Source organism: Populus trichocarpa, chromosome 19 (genome assembly GCF_000002775.5).
Source record: "Populus trichocarpa isolate Nisqually-1 chromosome 19, P.trichocarpa_v4.1, whole genome shotgun sequence".
Classification (NCBI taxonomy): domain Eukaryota; kingdom Viridiplantae; phylum Streptophyta; class Magnoliopsida; order Malpighiales; family Salicaceae; genus Populus; species Populus trichocarpa.
The window spans coordinates 4,540,606-4,557,356 of record NC_037303.2 but is presented as its reverse complement, the minus strand read 5'-3'; the positions used below and the strand labels follow the sequence as shown (position 1 = coordinate 4,557,356).

Sequence of the window (16,751 nt, the reverse complement as noted above, 5' to 3'; positions counted from 1 at the left end):
ATCATCCTCCATTTGCTTAGGTCTTGCATGATACATTTTGTTTGAAGAAAAAACAATCCAATAGTATTATCAGGAGTTAATCTTGAGACAAACAAGATTGACATTGAAGGATGGAACATACATTGTGTAAAATGATATCAGGAGAAAATTTAACAGTTTTAGTAAAAACAATTAGAACCGTTTGACCATTTAGCAAATGAACCTTGGACTGGATTCTGGGCAAAACAATTGAATAAAAAAGTAATACCAGTTCCAACATACACCAATCAATTTACTAAACAGGAAAATTTGATGCTATCTGCTCTCATTATGGTTATTCAGGACACCTTGTTGATAAATGCTTTCAGCTAATTGGATACCCTCATGGATGAAAGGGGCCAAAAGGAAAAAGATTTATTGCCACACTACATATTAGCAAAAAAATTCAAAGGTTATCCACTGCAAACAATACTGCTGTTTTGGAACTGGTCTGAAGGATTGATTATAGATTGTTCAACAACCATTGCTTGTGAGTCAACAGAAACGCCAATTGCATTTGTCAAGGACCTCTGACTCTCTTCTTGCAAAAGTAAAGAAAAAAACTCTGCCCATAAATGGCAAAGGAGATTAAAGTAACAGTTGGCTCTTGACTGCAGAATAAGAATCATGAAGACCTACAAGAAATTTCATAACATAATCTGATTGTTGTCAATCCGTCAGATGCTTCATAATATTGCATGAGCAAGAATCAAGATTTCCACATTTGCAGCTTGAGATTAGACAATAACTGATGTATTCATCCCACAAAGCCTTGAATTCACTAAAGTACTCGGTGATAGATTTTAAGTTATGAGAAATAGAACTTACAGATTTCTCCAAACAGAAAACCCTTGGTCCATCACTTCTAAGGTATCTAATTCTCAGTTTTTCTCAAATATCGAAAGTTGTCGTGAAGTAAATAAGACTACTGCGAATATCTTTGGCGATTGAATTCATCAGCCATGACAAAACAAGATTGTTAGATCTTAGCCAGACCACACGAAGGATGCAAGTAGTAGCAGCTGGATGAGTCATTAGAAAGATTCTGAACAGAGACACTAGATGAATCATTGTATGCCGTAGAAGCATTATCCTCAAGATGATTAGACATTGTGAAGTTTTGGAAAGATCAAGAAGATGGTGAAAAGAAAGTGCAGACAGATATCTGATTATTAAAAATATCGCTCTGATACCATGTGAAAACTGCACAAGAATGGTATGTACAGAGAAGAGAAAAGTAAAGCTTGAGAGAAGAAATATGTGTTTTGCTCATCGATTCTTCAAGATGATGCGAATATATATATACAGACTTGGTTTTCGATTAGTTGCAACTGACCTTTACTGTTATAACTAATCTTTAACTGCTCAGACTTTAACTCCATCGTATCTATAATATGCTGTATATTCCAACAAAAATAAAGAAAATAATGATTGCATTTCTATTATCGAGGAAGGATAAGTGGATTGATAGTTTACAATGTGATGTTCAATATGGTAAATATTTGGTGAGAGAATTTAAAGATGAATGGAATATCAACAATGGTGATAATGATTTTGATGATGTTGATATTGATCTCGATCTCGATAAAGATAAGATGATGCTGATAATTTAGGAATTGATAGTTTAATATTGATGTGCGTGATAGAGCTACAACTGATGTTAGAACTTCAAGAACAAATAAAGAAGAAGATATTTATACTAGTAATGTATTTGGTACAAATGAAGAAAATAAGGATGAAAATGAAGGTAAGGATGATTATGAAGATGGGAAATGAATTGATATTCTACAATATGATGTTCATTTTGGTAAATCTTTGATGAAAGAGTTTGAAGATGAGTGGAATATTAATAATAGTGATGATGATATTGATGATAAAAGTGGTGAGAAGTCTGATAATAGTGATAATGTGAGGGATAATGGGATAAAAAAAACAAAAGAAGAGAATTGTTGATCCAATTACTGGTTTAAAATATAAAAGGATTAAGTTTACAGTTGATGGTTCAATCAAATTTGAAGAGTGTCAAATATTCACAAATATCACTCATTTCAAGGAAGTTCTAAGATAATATAACGTCAAACATGATTATCATATGAAAAGGTATATCAATTAAAAGAGAAAGTTGTTGCAACATATTTAGGTGCTAGTTGTTCAAGACGTATATATGTTTCTCTTATTCTTGATAGCAAGATATTTTTGGTAAAGACCTAGAGAGATAAGCAAAGTTGTATTAGGCCTGCATATATAAAAATAATGAATTCAACTTGGTTAGCTAATAAATTGCTACCAATTATTATTGCTAGCCAACATATTTCAAATGAAGTACTTAAAACCATTTTAGATGAGAAATATATGATTAAACCACACCTTATGAGTTTATGGAGAGCGAGGATGAAGGCCAATGAGTTGGTTGAAGAAAATCATAAAAAGTCTTAGAAAAGACTCCCAAGATAAACACAATTCTTAAAATAATATAATTCAGGTTCTAATGTTTTTTTTAGGGTATGACTCTAATTTCAATTCAGATGTTCATTCACCATGCAAGTTTCAAAAAGTTTATATGTATTTGAAAGCTATGAATGATGAGTTTATAAATAGATGTAAACTATTTATTGGGATTGATAGGTGTCTTATTAAAGGTCCATATAGAGGTGTATTATTATCAATTATGGGGTTGGATGCTTATTGTTGTAACCCATTTTTGGGTCTCCCATAAATAAAAATAAAATAAAAAGAAAATAAATAAATAAAAAGAGAACACTGTTCATCTCTCTCTCTCTCTCTCTCTCTCTCTCTCTCTCTCTCTCCGCACGCTGTCTAAAGCCCCACGCCCCCTTAAAACATGGAACAGTGACTGAACCTAAAGCCCACGCCCCCTGTCTGGCCGACCAACCGCCGCGTGGCCTGCTCCCCATGCACAACAGCAGGCCGCTCCCCTGCTCCCCACGCGCAACAGCAGCCCGCGCCTCTCTAGCCTATAAATACTGCTCTCAACACCAGCAGCAGGGGGAGGATTTTTGGGACGAGAGAGGGCTCTTTTGAAACTGAAAGGGGAAGGAAGTTTGAAATGAAGATAGCCACTGTGAGAGGTTAGAAAGAGAGAAAACGAAATAGAAAAAGAGAAGGGGAGAAAACGGGGAAGCTTTGAAACAGAGGAAGGGATTTTTTTTTTGGAGGAGAGAGGGCTCTTTTGAAACTGAAAAGGGGGGGAGAGTTTGAACGGAAGAGGGAGGTTTTTTTTTTAGGAGAAGAACTATAACCTCTCTCTCTGGTCTCTCTCCCCACCATTTGAAACAACACTGCCACCAGGAACCGCCCACCTTGCCGTTAGAACCGCCGCTTGGAAGAAGAAGCAGAGAAGTGAGGGGACTGAACAAGGAGAAGACATAACGCAGAAGCGGCAAAGAAGAGAAAGATCGACCACAGTCGGCTGCCGCGACACCAACGCCACCAGGAGCACAAACACAATAGCACTGCCCACGCCATAGTCAGCTTTCCTCAGCTCATCATCTTCCTCCCACCCGTTGCAGCACCATTGAAGAAAAAACAGCAACTTACGCCTCTGCACGGGGGAGAAGAAGAAGAAAACAACTGCTGTCATCGGGTGTCCTCTCCACTGCCACCAGCACCATCAAAGCTGCCAAACAACAGCAGAACCACCGCGAGAGGGAAGAGCACCGGGAGAAAAAAGAAAAAAAGAGGAGAGGAGGAGGACACAGGAGGACGAAGGAAAACACAGGGAGAGAGACACAGAAAAAGCCGAAGAGCAGAAGGAAGGGAGAAGGAGAGGCAGCACGGCGGAGCAGAGGACAAGACACCACCATCGTCTTCACCTCTCTATAACCAGAACGAAGGAAAGAACCGAGGAAGCGAGGAAGCCTCCATCATCTTCAACTTCAGCTTTCTTCAGAGCCAGAGAACCAGCCGAGAAAGTCAGCAGCGCCATAGACTTTTCCTTCTCCAGAATCAGCTGCCCAAGCCACCACCCTCCTTCCTGAGCTCATCATCTTTCTCCCACACGCCGCGCCACTATTGTGGGAAACCATTGTACACTGAGGAGAAGAACCAAACAGAAGCAAAGGAGGAAGGAAAACAGAGGCGGGTGCATCTGCATAAAGAAGAAGAAATACTGCAAAAAAAAACAGTTGCTGACTTTGAGCTTCTCAGCCACTGCCACCGTCAGAACCACCAGGAGACCTCGTCGGCTGCCTCTCCACCGCCACCAGCATCACTGGGAGTGTTCGCCATCATCTTCAACATCGCTTCTGCCACCAGGTTTGTTTCTCCTTCTCGTCGCTGTGCATGCACCATTTCCTTACATTTCACTGTTCGTGAAATATAATTCACTAGTTACTGTGCATATGCACAGTAACCCGGTTACTGTGCTGGTGCACAGTAACCAGTCCATGCTTGTTTTGGGCTGGAACCCCAGCCTAGCCCATGCTGCTGGGCTGAGTCCAGCCCTGTAAAAAGTAGGCCCATTTTCCTTTTGGGCCGGGTCTGGCCCATTCAAAAAGTTTTCTTCAAAGATGTATTTAAAAAATCTGTGATTTTCTGCAAGTTTGTATTTTTGTACTAGAAAGATACAAATCCGGTATGAAAATACCCGGTTTTCATCAAAACATCAGAAAAAATATAAAATAAAAAATGTTTTTGTTTTCATGCATACGGCCAATAACCTAACATTTTTTTTTATCTAAAAAACAAATATTTGAAGTTTCAAAAATGTGTTTTCGCATGGATTTCTTAAACACAACAAAAATCATTTTTCTTGCATTTCTGGATTTTACAACATGTTTGTAAAACTCCAAAGGGTATTGGCCAATATTCCAAAAAATATAAAAATCTTATTTTTGGGGAATTCATCTATTATTCACCACTAATGTTTGGATAAAGAAATCCTTAAAGGACGAATATCCAAAATTTTATTGGGGATAATTTGTTATTATTCACTGTTAATATTTGGATAAAGAAACCCGGAGTGGTAAATATCCAAAATAATTTTCTAGGAATAATAAATCCGCACACATCCTTGAAAGAAGCCTTGATTATAATCGAGGACATTTCAATTTTTTTTTACTCCACGGTTTGCGAGCCGTGAGAGTATAAAACACTAAGACAAAAATAGGTTTTTAAAGCACCCTAGATTTCGTTCATCAGAGCAGACTTATCCTAGGAAACTGATGGGATTAGAGAACATCAACACCATAACAGTTATAAGGCAAATCAAACACCAAGCAGCTTACCTTAGGTAGGGCGTACTAGGGGTGCTAAAACCTTCCCTTTACGCAACCAGTCCCTTGCCTTAGAATCTCTGAAAGACCAGTTAGGTTTCCTAGTGACCATAATACTAGGTGACGACTCCCTTTTTTCACAACAGAAAGACCCCAACATCAATCCCGGCTACGAGGATGGGTCGCCGCGACGTCGAGCTCTCGGGAGGGTACGACACTTATAATAATTTTTTTTTCAATTTTGTATGTTATTGTTAAAGCTAAAAACAATGATACATGGTATTAGTTCTTGTATGCTCTTTATGGGTCAATCAAGAATGTTGTTCATAATAGGCCTTTTTGTATCATATCTAGACAAAATGTATAACTTACTGTTTTGTTAAACACTTACTAATAATGGATTGTTTTTTTTATTTTATTTTTATGTATTTTAACTATCAAATATTTGTTTATTTTTTTCTATAGTATACCCGAAGCTGTTTTAGAGATATTTAGTAAGGCGGCACACATGCATTATTCAATGCAGATTTATACCAACATGAAGAATAAGGGATTCCGTGGATTGGAAATGAAGATTGGGTTTTGGAGTGTCTCAAAAGCTTATACAAACAACTATTTGAAAGATATCAAAGATGTGGATGCAGAAGCTCTTAATTGGTTGAAAAACATCAAACCTAAAACATGATCAAGACATTTGTTTAATGAATTAGTTAAGGCTAATTATGGGGTTGGATGCTAATAATGAACTTTTTCTGGTTGTGTATGTTATTATTAAAGCAAACAATGATACATGGTGCTAGTTCTTATATGCTCTTTATGGGTCAATTAAGAATGTTGTTCATAATAGGCCTTTTTGTATCATATCTAGGCAAAATGTATAACTTACTGTTTTGTTAAACACTTGCTAATAATGAATTGTTTTTATTTTATTTTATTTCATATAATTTAACTATCAAATATTTGTTTATTGATTTCTATAGTATCCCCGAAGCTGTTTTAGAGATATTTAGTAAGGCGGCACACATGCATTATTCAATGCATATTTATACCAATATAAAGAATAAGGGATTCCGTGGATTGGAAATGAAGATTGGGTTTCGAGTTGTCTCAAAAGCTTATACAAACAACTATTTGAAAGATATCTGAGATGTGGATGTAACAACTCTTAATTGGTTAAAAAACATATTAGTTAAGGTTAAGAATACAACTAACAATTTGGCTAAGTCATTTAATAGTTGGGTTGAGAAGTATATGAGTTTGCAAATTATTATGTTTAGAAGATTTGACTGAAGCTAATGTCTATGTTCTATATCATATATGTTCAATCTATTAGTTGGGAAATAAATAGCCATTTGTTAGAAAATTATTGCACAAGTTTGTTGAGAAGTCTAAAAATTTATGAATGATACCAACAAGTTTAAATGAGTATTAAGTATTTGAGAGCCAATCTAGATTATGTGTTAGTTTGAAGAAAAACTATGATCGTTTAGGAAATGAATGATGATTGAGATTCCATATAGGCATGTAGTCCCGTGTTTGCATCACAAAAAAATTGACATAAAAGATTTATTTCATGAATAATATAATGTAAAAACTTTTAGAAAAACATACTTGAAGGTTGTTCACCCTTAGTTGAGAATCTTGTAGTTTTAACATGCTTCCTTTACTGGATATTTCAAGAGGCAAGGAAAGATTTGTTTTTTTTTAACCCCGTTGATAGGGAGCCATTCCAGATTATTGACAAAGCCTTGGATTAGTCACGTGAATTTAAGCATTGTACCCTCTTGTTACATCAGTGGCAGCAGCCTCACTCTTCAGAAGTTCCAGCCACGAGTCCTGCACGCAACCTCCCTCATATGATATGCTTAAACTTAATTTTAATGGTGCATTTAATCTAGTATCTCATACGGCAAAAATAGGACTCGATGTTGTGACATATACAAGCTTTGGATGGTACGGTAGTTGAGTCTTTGGCTTTGAGGGAAGCTGTTTGGTTGGCTATTTTCATCTAACAATCCTAAAAACTAGAAAAGAAAATTGATAGACCGGTGTCTGACGGTAGAATTAGGCCAATGTATAGGCTTCAGAAGAAACACCTTAAGCACAAGATTGCTTGGTCTAGAGCTCAAATCTAACACTCAATGACTGCATGCATCACAGGAAAATCTTCGTAGTCAAACTCTATGACATGCTATAATAAATATTACTATATGGTCATTTTCAATCTCTTCTCAAACCAAAAAAAGGAACAAATTTTGAGATCGAAAGAGGTTAATTAATTACATATCGTCCGGGGAGGGGTTGTTCCGAAATTCTAGAAATCAAACACACATAATTTAAGTGGTTAGAAAGCTTGCCTACTCCATTGAGCTACTGGTTTGTATCAATCAAGTTTAGAAACAATACAAACAACAAAACAAGGAGGGGGAGAAAATTCTTCTCTTCTCAACTTAACTCTCTCTAGCTCTCTCTGTGTGTTTCTCTCTGTTTTCATGTATCCATCAACTCTCATTAGTACCCTCTATTTATAGCTGATATTGGAGACAATCCTCCCTATTTTAGTCAATTATAGTAGCCACTCCTGCCATCATATTTAATATTTGGTTACCTAATTATAATCACTTTTGACCTTTACCATGCAGTCATGTTTGACATGGCAGCCAACAACCATTTTGTGTCCATACATAACAATCTCCCACTTGGACACAAATGGTGTTATATCGACCTTTTATTCTTGGAGACCAATTAAAGCTTTACACAGCTTTGGTTTATCAAGAGTAACTCTTTTGGTTAACATATTAGCTGGATTCTTGCTTCCACAGACCTTCTCTAGCATTAATTGCTCGTCATCAAGCAATTGTCGAATGAAGTGATATTTGATCTGAATATGCTTAGTCTTGAAATGAAATGCTGGATTGTTGGCAATGAAGATTGCACTCTAACTATCGCTATAAAGAGTACTATTTTCATTTATCTTGCCTAATTCTTTCAGGAAACTCTGTAGCCATACTATCTCTTTTGTAGATTCTAAAACTACAACATATTCAGCTTCTGTTGTTGAAAGAGCAACGATCTTTTGTAAGGTAGAACTCTAGGAAACAAAAGTACCTCCTAGAGTATATACATATCTTGTAGTGTTTTTTCTGCTATCAACATCTCTTGCTAGATCAGCGTCTACAAAACCTTCAAGTTTCAAACCACCAGCTGTGAAATTAAGAAAAGTCTCCGAGAAACCTTTTAAGTACCTCATAATCCATTTTACCACCTCTCAATGCTGCTTTCCAGGATTCCTCATATATCATCTTACAACTCTCATTGTATGGGCAATAGCTGGTCTGGTACAGACTACAACATACATCAGAGAGCCAATAGCTGAGGCGTAGGGAATTTTATCCATGTATCCATATTCTTGCTTAGTTTTTAGTGATTAGTCTTTGCTGAGCTTAAAATGATTCCCTAGAGGTGTTCTTACAGGTTTAACATTATCCATACTAAACCTATTGAGAATTGTTTTTGACATACTTGGTTTGTGAAAGCTTTAGTATGCATTTATCTTTATCTTTGATTGTTCTCATGCCAAGGATTTGTTTAGCAGCTTTTAAATCCTTCATTTCAAACTGTTTTGACAATTATTGTTTCAACTTGTTAATCTCCTTAATGCTAGATCCTACAATCAACATATCATTCACATATAACAGTAGAATGATATAAGAGTTATCAAAATATTTGACATAACAACAGTGATCAGCTTGGTATCTTGTGTACCCCAAACTGCATATTAAGTTTTCAAACTTCTTATACCACTATTTTGGAGCTTGCTTCAAACCGTATATGCTTTTCTTTAGCTTGCAGACTTGGTTCTCATTTCCTTGTATTGCAAACCCCTCTGGTTGTTGCATATAAATGTCTTCCTCCAAGTCACCATAAAGAAATGCTATTTTTACATCTAGTTGTTCAAGATGTAAATTTTCTGCAACTACTATCCCCAGAATAACTCTGATTGTTATGAGTTTCACAACTAGAGAAAATATCACAGAGTAGTCAATCCCTTTCTTTTATTAAAACCCTTTTATAACAAGTCTTGCTTTGAACCGTTTGCTTCCATCATGCTCAATCTTTACCCTGTAAAACCACTTGTTTTTCAAAGCCTTATTTCCTTCAGGTAGTGTGGTTAGCTCCCAAGTCCTATTCTTCAACAAAGAATCCATCTCATCCTTCATGGCTAACTCCTAGTTACTTGAGTTTTCATCTTGTATTGATTCTTTATAAGTTTGTGGTTCACCACCATCTGTCAACAAAATATAATTTAGAAAAAGTGTGAATTGTTATGGGGGTTTTACAGTCCTTGAAGACCTGTATCTTCTTGTGTAGTAGTAGTGGGTATAATATGCTTGAATCTTCTTGTAAAGGTTTTTTATTTTTATTCTGCGCGGTAAGATCAGGAAGCCCTTCTAATCTTATGAATTCAGATTTTTATGGGCTTATATCTGAATCAGCTATATCTGTTTCTACACTTGATCTGTCTTTGTAAAAACATTTCTCATTAAAGATCATGTTTCTACTTCTGATTATCTTTCTATTCTGATCATCCCAAAAATGAAACTCAAATTCTTCATCTCCATAACCAATGAAACATTTTTTAGATTTGGCATCTACCTTGTTGTGAGCATCAGAATCTATGTGAACATAGAAAACACACCCAAAGACCTTTAGATGAGAGAGTTGTACCTCTTTTCCTCTTTATACTTTCTCAGGCAATCTAAATCCCAAAGGAACTGATGGTCCATGATTGATTAAGTAAACTGCAGTATGAACTGCATCAGCCTAAAATGTTTGAGGTAACCCTGAATGCAACCTCAACCTCCAAGAGATGCCACTAGAGAAGGTCCCTATAAATCTGTGTGTACCAATTCTAGCTTTCTTGGTCTTAAGGTCTTGCCAACCTTTAAGAAACTGAGCTTCTTCTGTTTTCCAAGAATACTACTTTCACAAATGTCTAGATCAACATTTTTTTTTAACTCTAGCAGCTTTCCCTTCGACTGAAGTATCTTCATCCCCCTTTGACTTATATGGCCGAGTCTACAGCACCAAACTATGCCTGATTTTCTGCTTCAGTAGAGGCAATAATGTCTACAAATCTTGCGGTCATATACAAGGTGTTGATTTTCTTTTCATGAGCCAAAACCATTGCTCCCTTCGATACTTTCCACATACCTCTAGAAAAAAGATTGAATGACCACTATCGTCAAGTGGTCCAACAAAGATCAGTTTCTTCTTTAATCCAGGAACATGTCTTACATTTTGTAAGTTCCATATAAATCCATTCATCGTCTTGATTTGCACATCTCCTATACCCACAATATCCATTGGTTGTCCATCGCCTAGATAGACTACACCGTGATCTCCAGCAACATAGTTTTGCATCATTCGTGGTATGGTGTACAGTGAAATGAAGCACCATAATCAAGAATCCAATCATCAATTGGATTTGAACAACAAGAATCAAAACATCTTGTATCTCATCAGTGGTAGCATTTGTAGAGTCAACCTCAGTTTTTTTTGGTTTTGTGCAGCTCCTCATGTAATGACCGAGTTTGCCACAATTCCAATATTCAACCTGCTTTCTAGGTCCATACTTGCTTTTACTCCTGTATCTGGATTTTGATATGTTTTTGGATAAGCCTTTATCTTGTCTTCTCCCTCGAGTGTTAATGTTGAGAACTGAACTTGAACTTTCATCTGAGTCTTTCCTATGTACTCTTCAGCCAAAATCAAATCTCGGATGTCTTTATATTTTAGTTTGGATTTTCCGGCTGAGTTACTCACGGTTGTTCTCATACCTTCCCAGTTGCTTGAAAGTGAAGCTAGCAAAATCAGTGCACAAATCTCATCATCAAACTCAATCTCAACAGATAAGAATTGATTTGTGATGCTATTAAAGTTGTTGAGATGTTGTGTGACAGAGGTGCTTTCTGTCATCTTTAAGTTGAATAACTTCTTCATCAACTGTACTTTATTATTTGCTAATGATTTCTTATACATCCCAGACAGGGCTTCCATTAATCTTGTAGTGGATTTTTCTTTTATAATGTTATAAGCAACTCTTCTTGATAAGGATAGCCAAATAATACCTAAAACCTATCTATCAAGAATGAGCCATTCTTCTTCTTTTATATTCTCTGGTTTTCTCCCCAATAGAGGAAGATAAAGTTTCTTCTCTTAAATATAGTCTTCAATTTGTATTTTTCAATATCCAAAATCTGTCCCATCAAATTTTTCAATTCCAGCAGACTTTATTTCATCTGCCATTTCCATTAATCTTTGAATTTGAATTTGTTAAATCCGACTTCACAGTTGTGTCCGAAATGGTTAAAAATGTTGGAAATGACTTTCAAATCACCTAAATTAGACTTTGAATGACTCGGATTTGATCAATCAAACTTTTAGACCAATGAACGGTGCAGATTAAGCCACGTTTCAGGTAAAACAATGACTCTGTCATGCCGAATCAAAACTTCAATGTTGATGTGGCTCAGATAACGTGGCAGACACGTAAGCAAAGCGGCCCCAAAATCAAACGTGGCAAATACTAGTAGGTACTGCTGACTTTTCATGTGATGTGGCAGACGATTGTGCGGATTCAATGACGTGTATGATGACGTGGCGACCAGCTCGGGTCAAAAAATGGTGAACGGGTGAAGAAGGAGCGTGGCACACATGTAGCGCGTCTGTGCGCGTGGGCAAACGTCTCGTTGGCGCGAGATGACACGTTCGAGCATGCAACATGTCGGTTCTTCACCGGAGTTTCACCAATGGATTCCTATCTTCCTCCCCTACACTATGGTATTTTCAAAAACACGTTTTGAAAACTTTTATTTTTGAGTTTGGATCAAACACCCTCTTTTTTTAAGAACAAGCTCTGATACCAGTTGTTAGGAAATTATAGAAACAAACACATACAATTTACGTGGTTCGACAACTTGTCTATTCCATGAAGCTACTGATTTGTATTAATTAAGTTTAGAAACAATACAAACAACAAAACAAGGAGGAAGAAGAGAAAATTCTTCACTACTCAACTCAACTCTCTCTAGCTCTCTTTTTGTTTCTCTCTATTTTCATGTATCTATCAACTCTTATTAGTACCCTCTATTTATAATTGATATGAGAGACAATTCTTCCCATTTTAGTTAATTATAACAATCACTCTTTTCACCGTATTTAATATTCGGTTACCTAATTGCAACCACTCTTGACGTTTACCATGCATCCATGTTTGACATATCAGCCAGCTACCATGAAGCAAGCTCGCGTTCAGATTCTCCAAGGCTCAAGAGATTAAGACTAGAAAAAATAGAGGGATAAATCTATAGAAATCACAGGAATTTAAGTAACAAATATATCATCAATCCAAAATATATGAGGATGATAAATTTTATAGTACTCCCGTGATAAATACCAGTTACTCTATGAGTCCGTTAAACACAATATGAAATAGAAAATCACATAGAAATGCCATGTTGCTTGCTCTGAAATCCTCAGTGTTGATACTGAATTATAGGAACCATGGCATTGGGTCATCGTTCTTGATCTACGTAATATGAATGGAAAAAAAAGAGAGTAATTTTATGATGATTAAGGAGTAGATTTTATTATCTCGTTCTTTACTAGAAAATAAGCATTTGACAGCTTAGTTAAATGTTTCCATTTCTGGACCTGTAATTCATTAACTCTTAAATGATATATAAGATAGAAAGGCTACACTTGTTGGATTGATTTACATTATAGTGCAAGCTACATCTGCTGGTGCAACTTATTCAACTGAGATTTAAGTGATTGTTTCCTAGCCTATTGGCCCGAAGGAGAAAGCAAAATGTTTTCATGTTGACTTTTATCCTGCCTTGGTGGATCATCCCCGGATCGACTTTTACCCTTTGTGAACCTTCTCAGTTCCAGCTGAAACCATTCAAGTCGAGCTGCCTGCAACCTGAAGCAGCATCAATTTCACCGTGGGAATTCAGATCCAGCTTAGTAGCATAATAAGATAACCTATACCCCGGGGACAATTTCTCGTTCTCTAGTTTAATTGCATCTATCCTTCTGTTAGTCTTATCTTGGAAGCTGTCATCCTCACTCCTTCCCTTAAATCTTGCCTCAGCAAAGCTACTGCTCACATTCCCCCTTTCTCCTTGGAGTCCGACACCGATGGATAGATTACTGCAGCTTCTTTCTGCTGAAAAGGTTCTCCTATCTGTATCATTTCTCATTGAGCTGAGGAACATTTTGTTATCTCTTTGGTCTTCACCCCACTTGAGTTCAGTTTGTTGGAGCGCATGTTCTCCTGCAATCACTTTTGGCTCCAAGAGAGCATTACCATTATAGGGCCTCAACCCCATTCCAGTGTTGTGTATTTCTTGCTCCTTTTGTGACCCTTCAATTGAGGTCAGGCAGCTGTCCATTGAAAAATCATTGGGATGGGTCGGTTGTGTTAGCGGTGGGCACAGACCCTGCAGATCTTTCAGCTCCGAAAATGCAGAATTCAGGCATTTAGAGGACACTTTGGACACCAGTTCAGAGAGTTGAACTTTGGCAGCTTCAAGTCCCACCGTACCTAAATTTTGCCTTCCAAGTGTTTCCTGGGCTTTCTCTAGCACTGACTGCAGGTATTTTCCTTGTGCTTCTATGCGGAGCTGTAAATGTCTCTGCACCTGTTTCATTTCAGAACAAATTACCAGAATGTAGCTAAAACCTTTTACTACCTCTACAACCTTTGTGTTTGTAAGAGATAAATTAATGATAGCAATTTGAAAGACAATACTTTAGTTCTGAATCTGAAATACGAAGTTAGTCAACTTGAAATAAGGAAATAGACAAAATTCTTATCTTCATAAACAAATAAGAAAAGCTGAAATGTAGTTACTCAGATTGATAGTGAAACTGTACCTCAAGCTGTTCATGTAGTCTTCTTTGCACTTCAATTTGCACCTGTAGTGCTTCACTGAAATGTAAGCTTCTGGATTTAAGAATTGTGTCTTAGTGAAAAATAATGCTTTGCAATACAAGAAAAATGACTAATATGAACATAAAGCAAATGAATTCATCATACTTATTTGTTTGTGATCCGATGCTTAGATTGTTAATGTGGGTTGCATTTACTTCAGGCATTCTATCTCCCACAACAGCAACAGTACCTGCATCAAGTTACATATTTGTCCCTTCCATTAGAAAAGAGCAACTATCTTTAATTCCTCATCAATAGTTGAAAACGTATGGAGAGAACTTTATGGCATTGTTCTTCATACCACTCTTGTTGATCCCACTATTAGCTTGTCCATGGAGGTTCTTGCTGAGTCTGTACTTCTGACAAGAAAAAGTGGAGTTAGTGCTATTTCATTGTGTGGGTCTAAACAAATTCAAGACTATAGCATTCAGACGTGTGGCATTATTCTCAAGCTCTGCATAATACAGTGTAGTTTTTACTACTTGGGTTTCCACTAATTACTGTTGACACTCCTAAGCACAAGATTTCTGTACTTCTGTATCTGTAAACAGAAAGGAAGCATCAAGGCATGGAGTTTTTCTTCTACAAAAATTTAGCAAATGAAGAAAAATAGTGAAACAGTGGAACCACCAGATTGCCATAATCAATTCTAACAATAAAAGGGCTGGCATTCTTTTGATTTTCTCCGAGATTGGCTGGAGAGCTATATCTTAGAGGGCCTTGATTCTATTTAACAACTTATAAAAGCAGCTACTGGTTGGTGACAGATATATTCCCTTGATGATTAGATAGATAATGTCAAATGGTTTACCTGAAGATGACTCTTTAGGTGATACAAGGTAAGTCCAGGAATTCCCATAAGTTTCATAACTGTTTTTGGAGTGGCCTCTGAAATACAAAGAACAACGTTTGAGTATGCTGAATTCACTATTATATTTGTTGTTGGATTTTTCAACCTTTTTTGTATACTCACTGTCTGCTCCTCCAAGCTGATTTACTGCTTCTATGAACCGCTCGTGAAGATCAGTTGTCCACTTTAGTCTAGGCTTTGCATCAGTTGAGAGGACAAGTCCAGAATCCCCAGGGCCATTCCCAACTTGCAGGAACAGATGTCTTTCAGGAGGGATTGAATTTCTTGAAGAAGAGTGGATGTTCTTTCCTTGATGCTGGTGATGCTGGTACATTTCTATCTCCTAAAAATCCAATCAAGTTTAGCTTGCTGTAGTAGCACTGATAGTGTATCTGTTGTGGACAAGATCAGTAGCGTATTTACCTGATGTCTTCTCTCTCTGTTTGAACTTGATTATGCGATATTCTTCAGTTACAATTCCACTGCAGGATATTTCGAAGTAGGATTTTCTGCAACTTCTCTTGGTTATCTCCTTCAGCCAATGCTCACAAACCAAAGGTCTGCTCAAGCTTGCTTTTATAGCACTAATTGGGGGGTGGGGGTGCTAGAGAGGCATGGAATCCATTATTCACAGTGACATGGAAAGAGATTTGTCCTTGCTACTTTATTAAATGTGGGACCTCTCCTCTAGCTCCACCTTCTATTCTAAGACAGTACTATCTATTTGAATTCCTAAGCACATTTAACTGTCCGAAACATGTAAAAGCCTTGCATTAGATACCAGAATTGATCCCACCAGAGTTTTTTCAGGTGTGCGCATTCGCATTCGTCTGTCTGTCTGTCTGTCAAAAGCACGAATCTAATTCCCGAATATGAGAAGAATTTTTCTGACTTGGATTAGGGGAATCCATATCTCTGTTGTCTTGAGACCTTCTTCGCCCTCTCATTTCTGGGTCTTTTTCAGCTGTCAATGGATGTATTGAAACTAACCATATATAAACGAGGTCTAACTGGATGTTATCTACGCTGTAAGGGAGTAGATGGAGACACAAACCCTTGTTTTATTGTGGTTTATTTGAAGAACGTAGGAGTAGATTCTTTTGACTGAGGCACGTGGAAACTTAGTAATTAGATACAAAAAAGAAAAAGAAAAAGAAAATGGTGGAAAGATGCCTGTCCTTGGACATTGTTTGAAGGCAAGGAATGGAATAAGGAATACATTCTCTCTTGTCTCCTTCAGTAAGTTTGGTACTGATTCAGCCCCCACAGAAAAAAAATAGAAAAGGGCCCCAGTTCTTTTCATTCTTCAATCGGCACAAGACAGTTGGCCCCGCACCGACGAATACTAAGCACCTGGGACTTGTACTTACTTCCTTGCATTTGATGAAGGACATGACAGTTCTTGCCCGGAGATGACAGCTTGCCCTTGACTCCGCCTTCATTTGCCAGATTCTATAGTATGAATCTATACACTCTCAAATTGCTCTCTTTTATATTATTATTTTTTTTGTTCGATTGTTTTCAGATATCTTTTGTTTGATTTTCAGTAAACGGGTCCCAGGAATTAGGTGTTATAGAATTATATTTCAGAATTTTATTTATAACTTGAATTATTGAGTTGAGATAATTTTTAGTGATTTAACTTGAA

The 16,751-nt window shown here is 36.9% G+C and overlaps 1 protein-coding gene across 3 annotated transcripts; it reads right to left on the bottom strand.

Moving 5' to 3' along the window:
* Nucleotides 1–12,942: 12,942 nt before the first annotated feature.
* On the bottom strand, nucleotides 12,943–15,681 carry LOC7453588 (myb-related protein 2). Of its 3 annotated transcripts, none has more exons than XM_002325372.4 (7): nucleotides 15,527–15,681; nucleotides 15,227–15,446; nucleotides 15,065–15,141; nucleotides 14,555–14,612; nucleotides 14,359–14,443; nucleotides 14,196–14,265; nucleotides 12,943–13,960 (listed from the first exon to the last, which is right to left on the bottom strand). In XM_002325372.4, the coding sequence occupies exons 2-7, from the start codon at nucleotides 15,435–15,437 to the stop codon at nucleotides 13,199–13,201; spliced, it is 1,263 nt and encodes a 420-aa protein (XP_002325408.3). In that variant the 5' UTR covers nucleotides 15,438–15,446; nucleotides 15,527–15,681; the 3' UTR covers nucleotides 12,943–13,198. The 3 variants fall into 3 exon arrangements, with proteins under 3 accessions (XP_002325408.3, XP_024446863.2, XP_024446864.2); XM_024591095.2 differs by having other exon boundaries at nucleotides 14,196–14,262; XM_024591096.2 differs by having other exon boundaries at nucleotides 14,196–14,250.
* Between the last annotated feature and the right edge of the window lie 1,070 nt (nucleotides 15,682–16,751).

Bases quoted from the DNA above. Each gene is read 5' to 3' on its own strand.
- LOC7453588 (XM_002325372.4), bottom strand. From the start codon at position 15,437: ATGTACCAGCATCACCAGCATCAAGGAAAGAACATCCACTCTTCTTCA. The intron at 14,613-15,064 runs GTAAACCATTTG...TTTTCTTGTCAG, and splicing joins ACCTAAAGAGTCATCTTCAG to AAGTACAGACTCAGCAAGAA. The intron at 14,444-14,554 runs GTATGAAGAACA...AACTTGATGCAG, and splicing joins TAGTGGGATCAACAAGAGTG to GTACTGTTGCTGTTGTGGGA.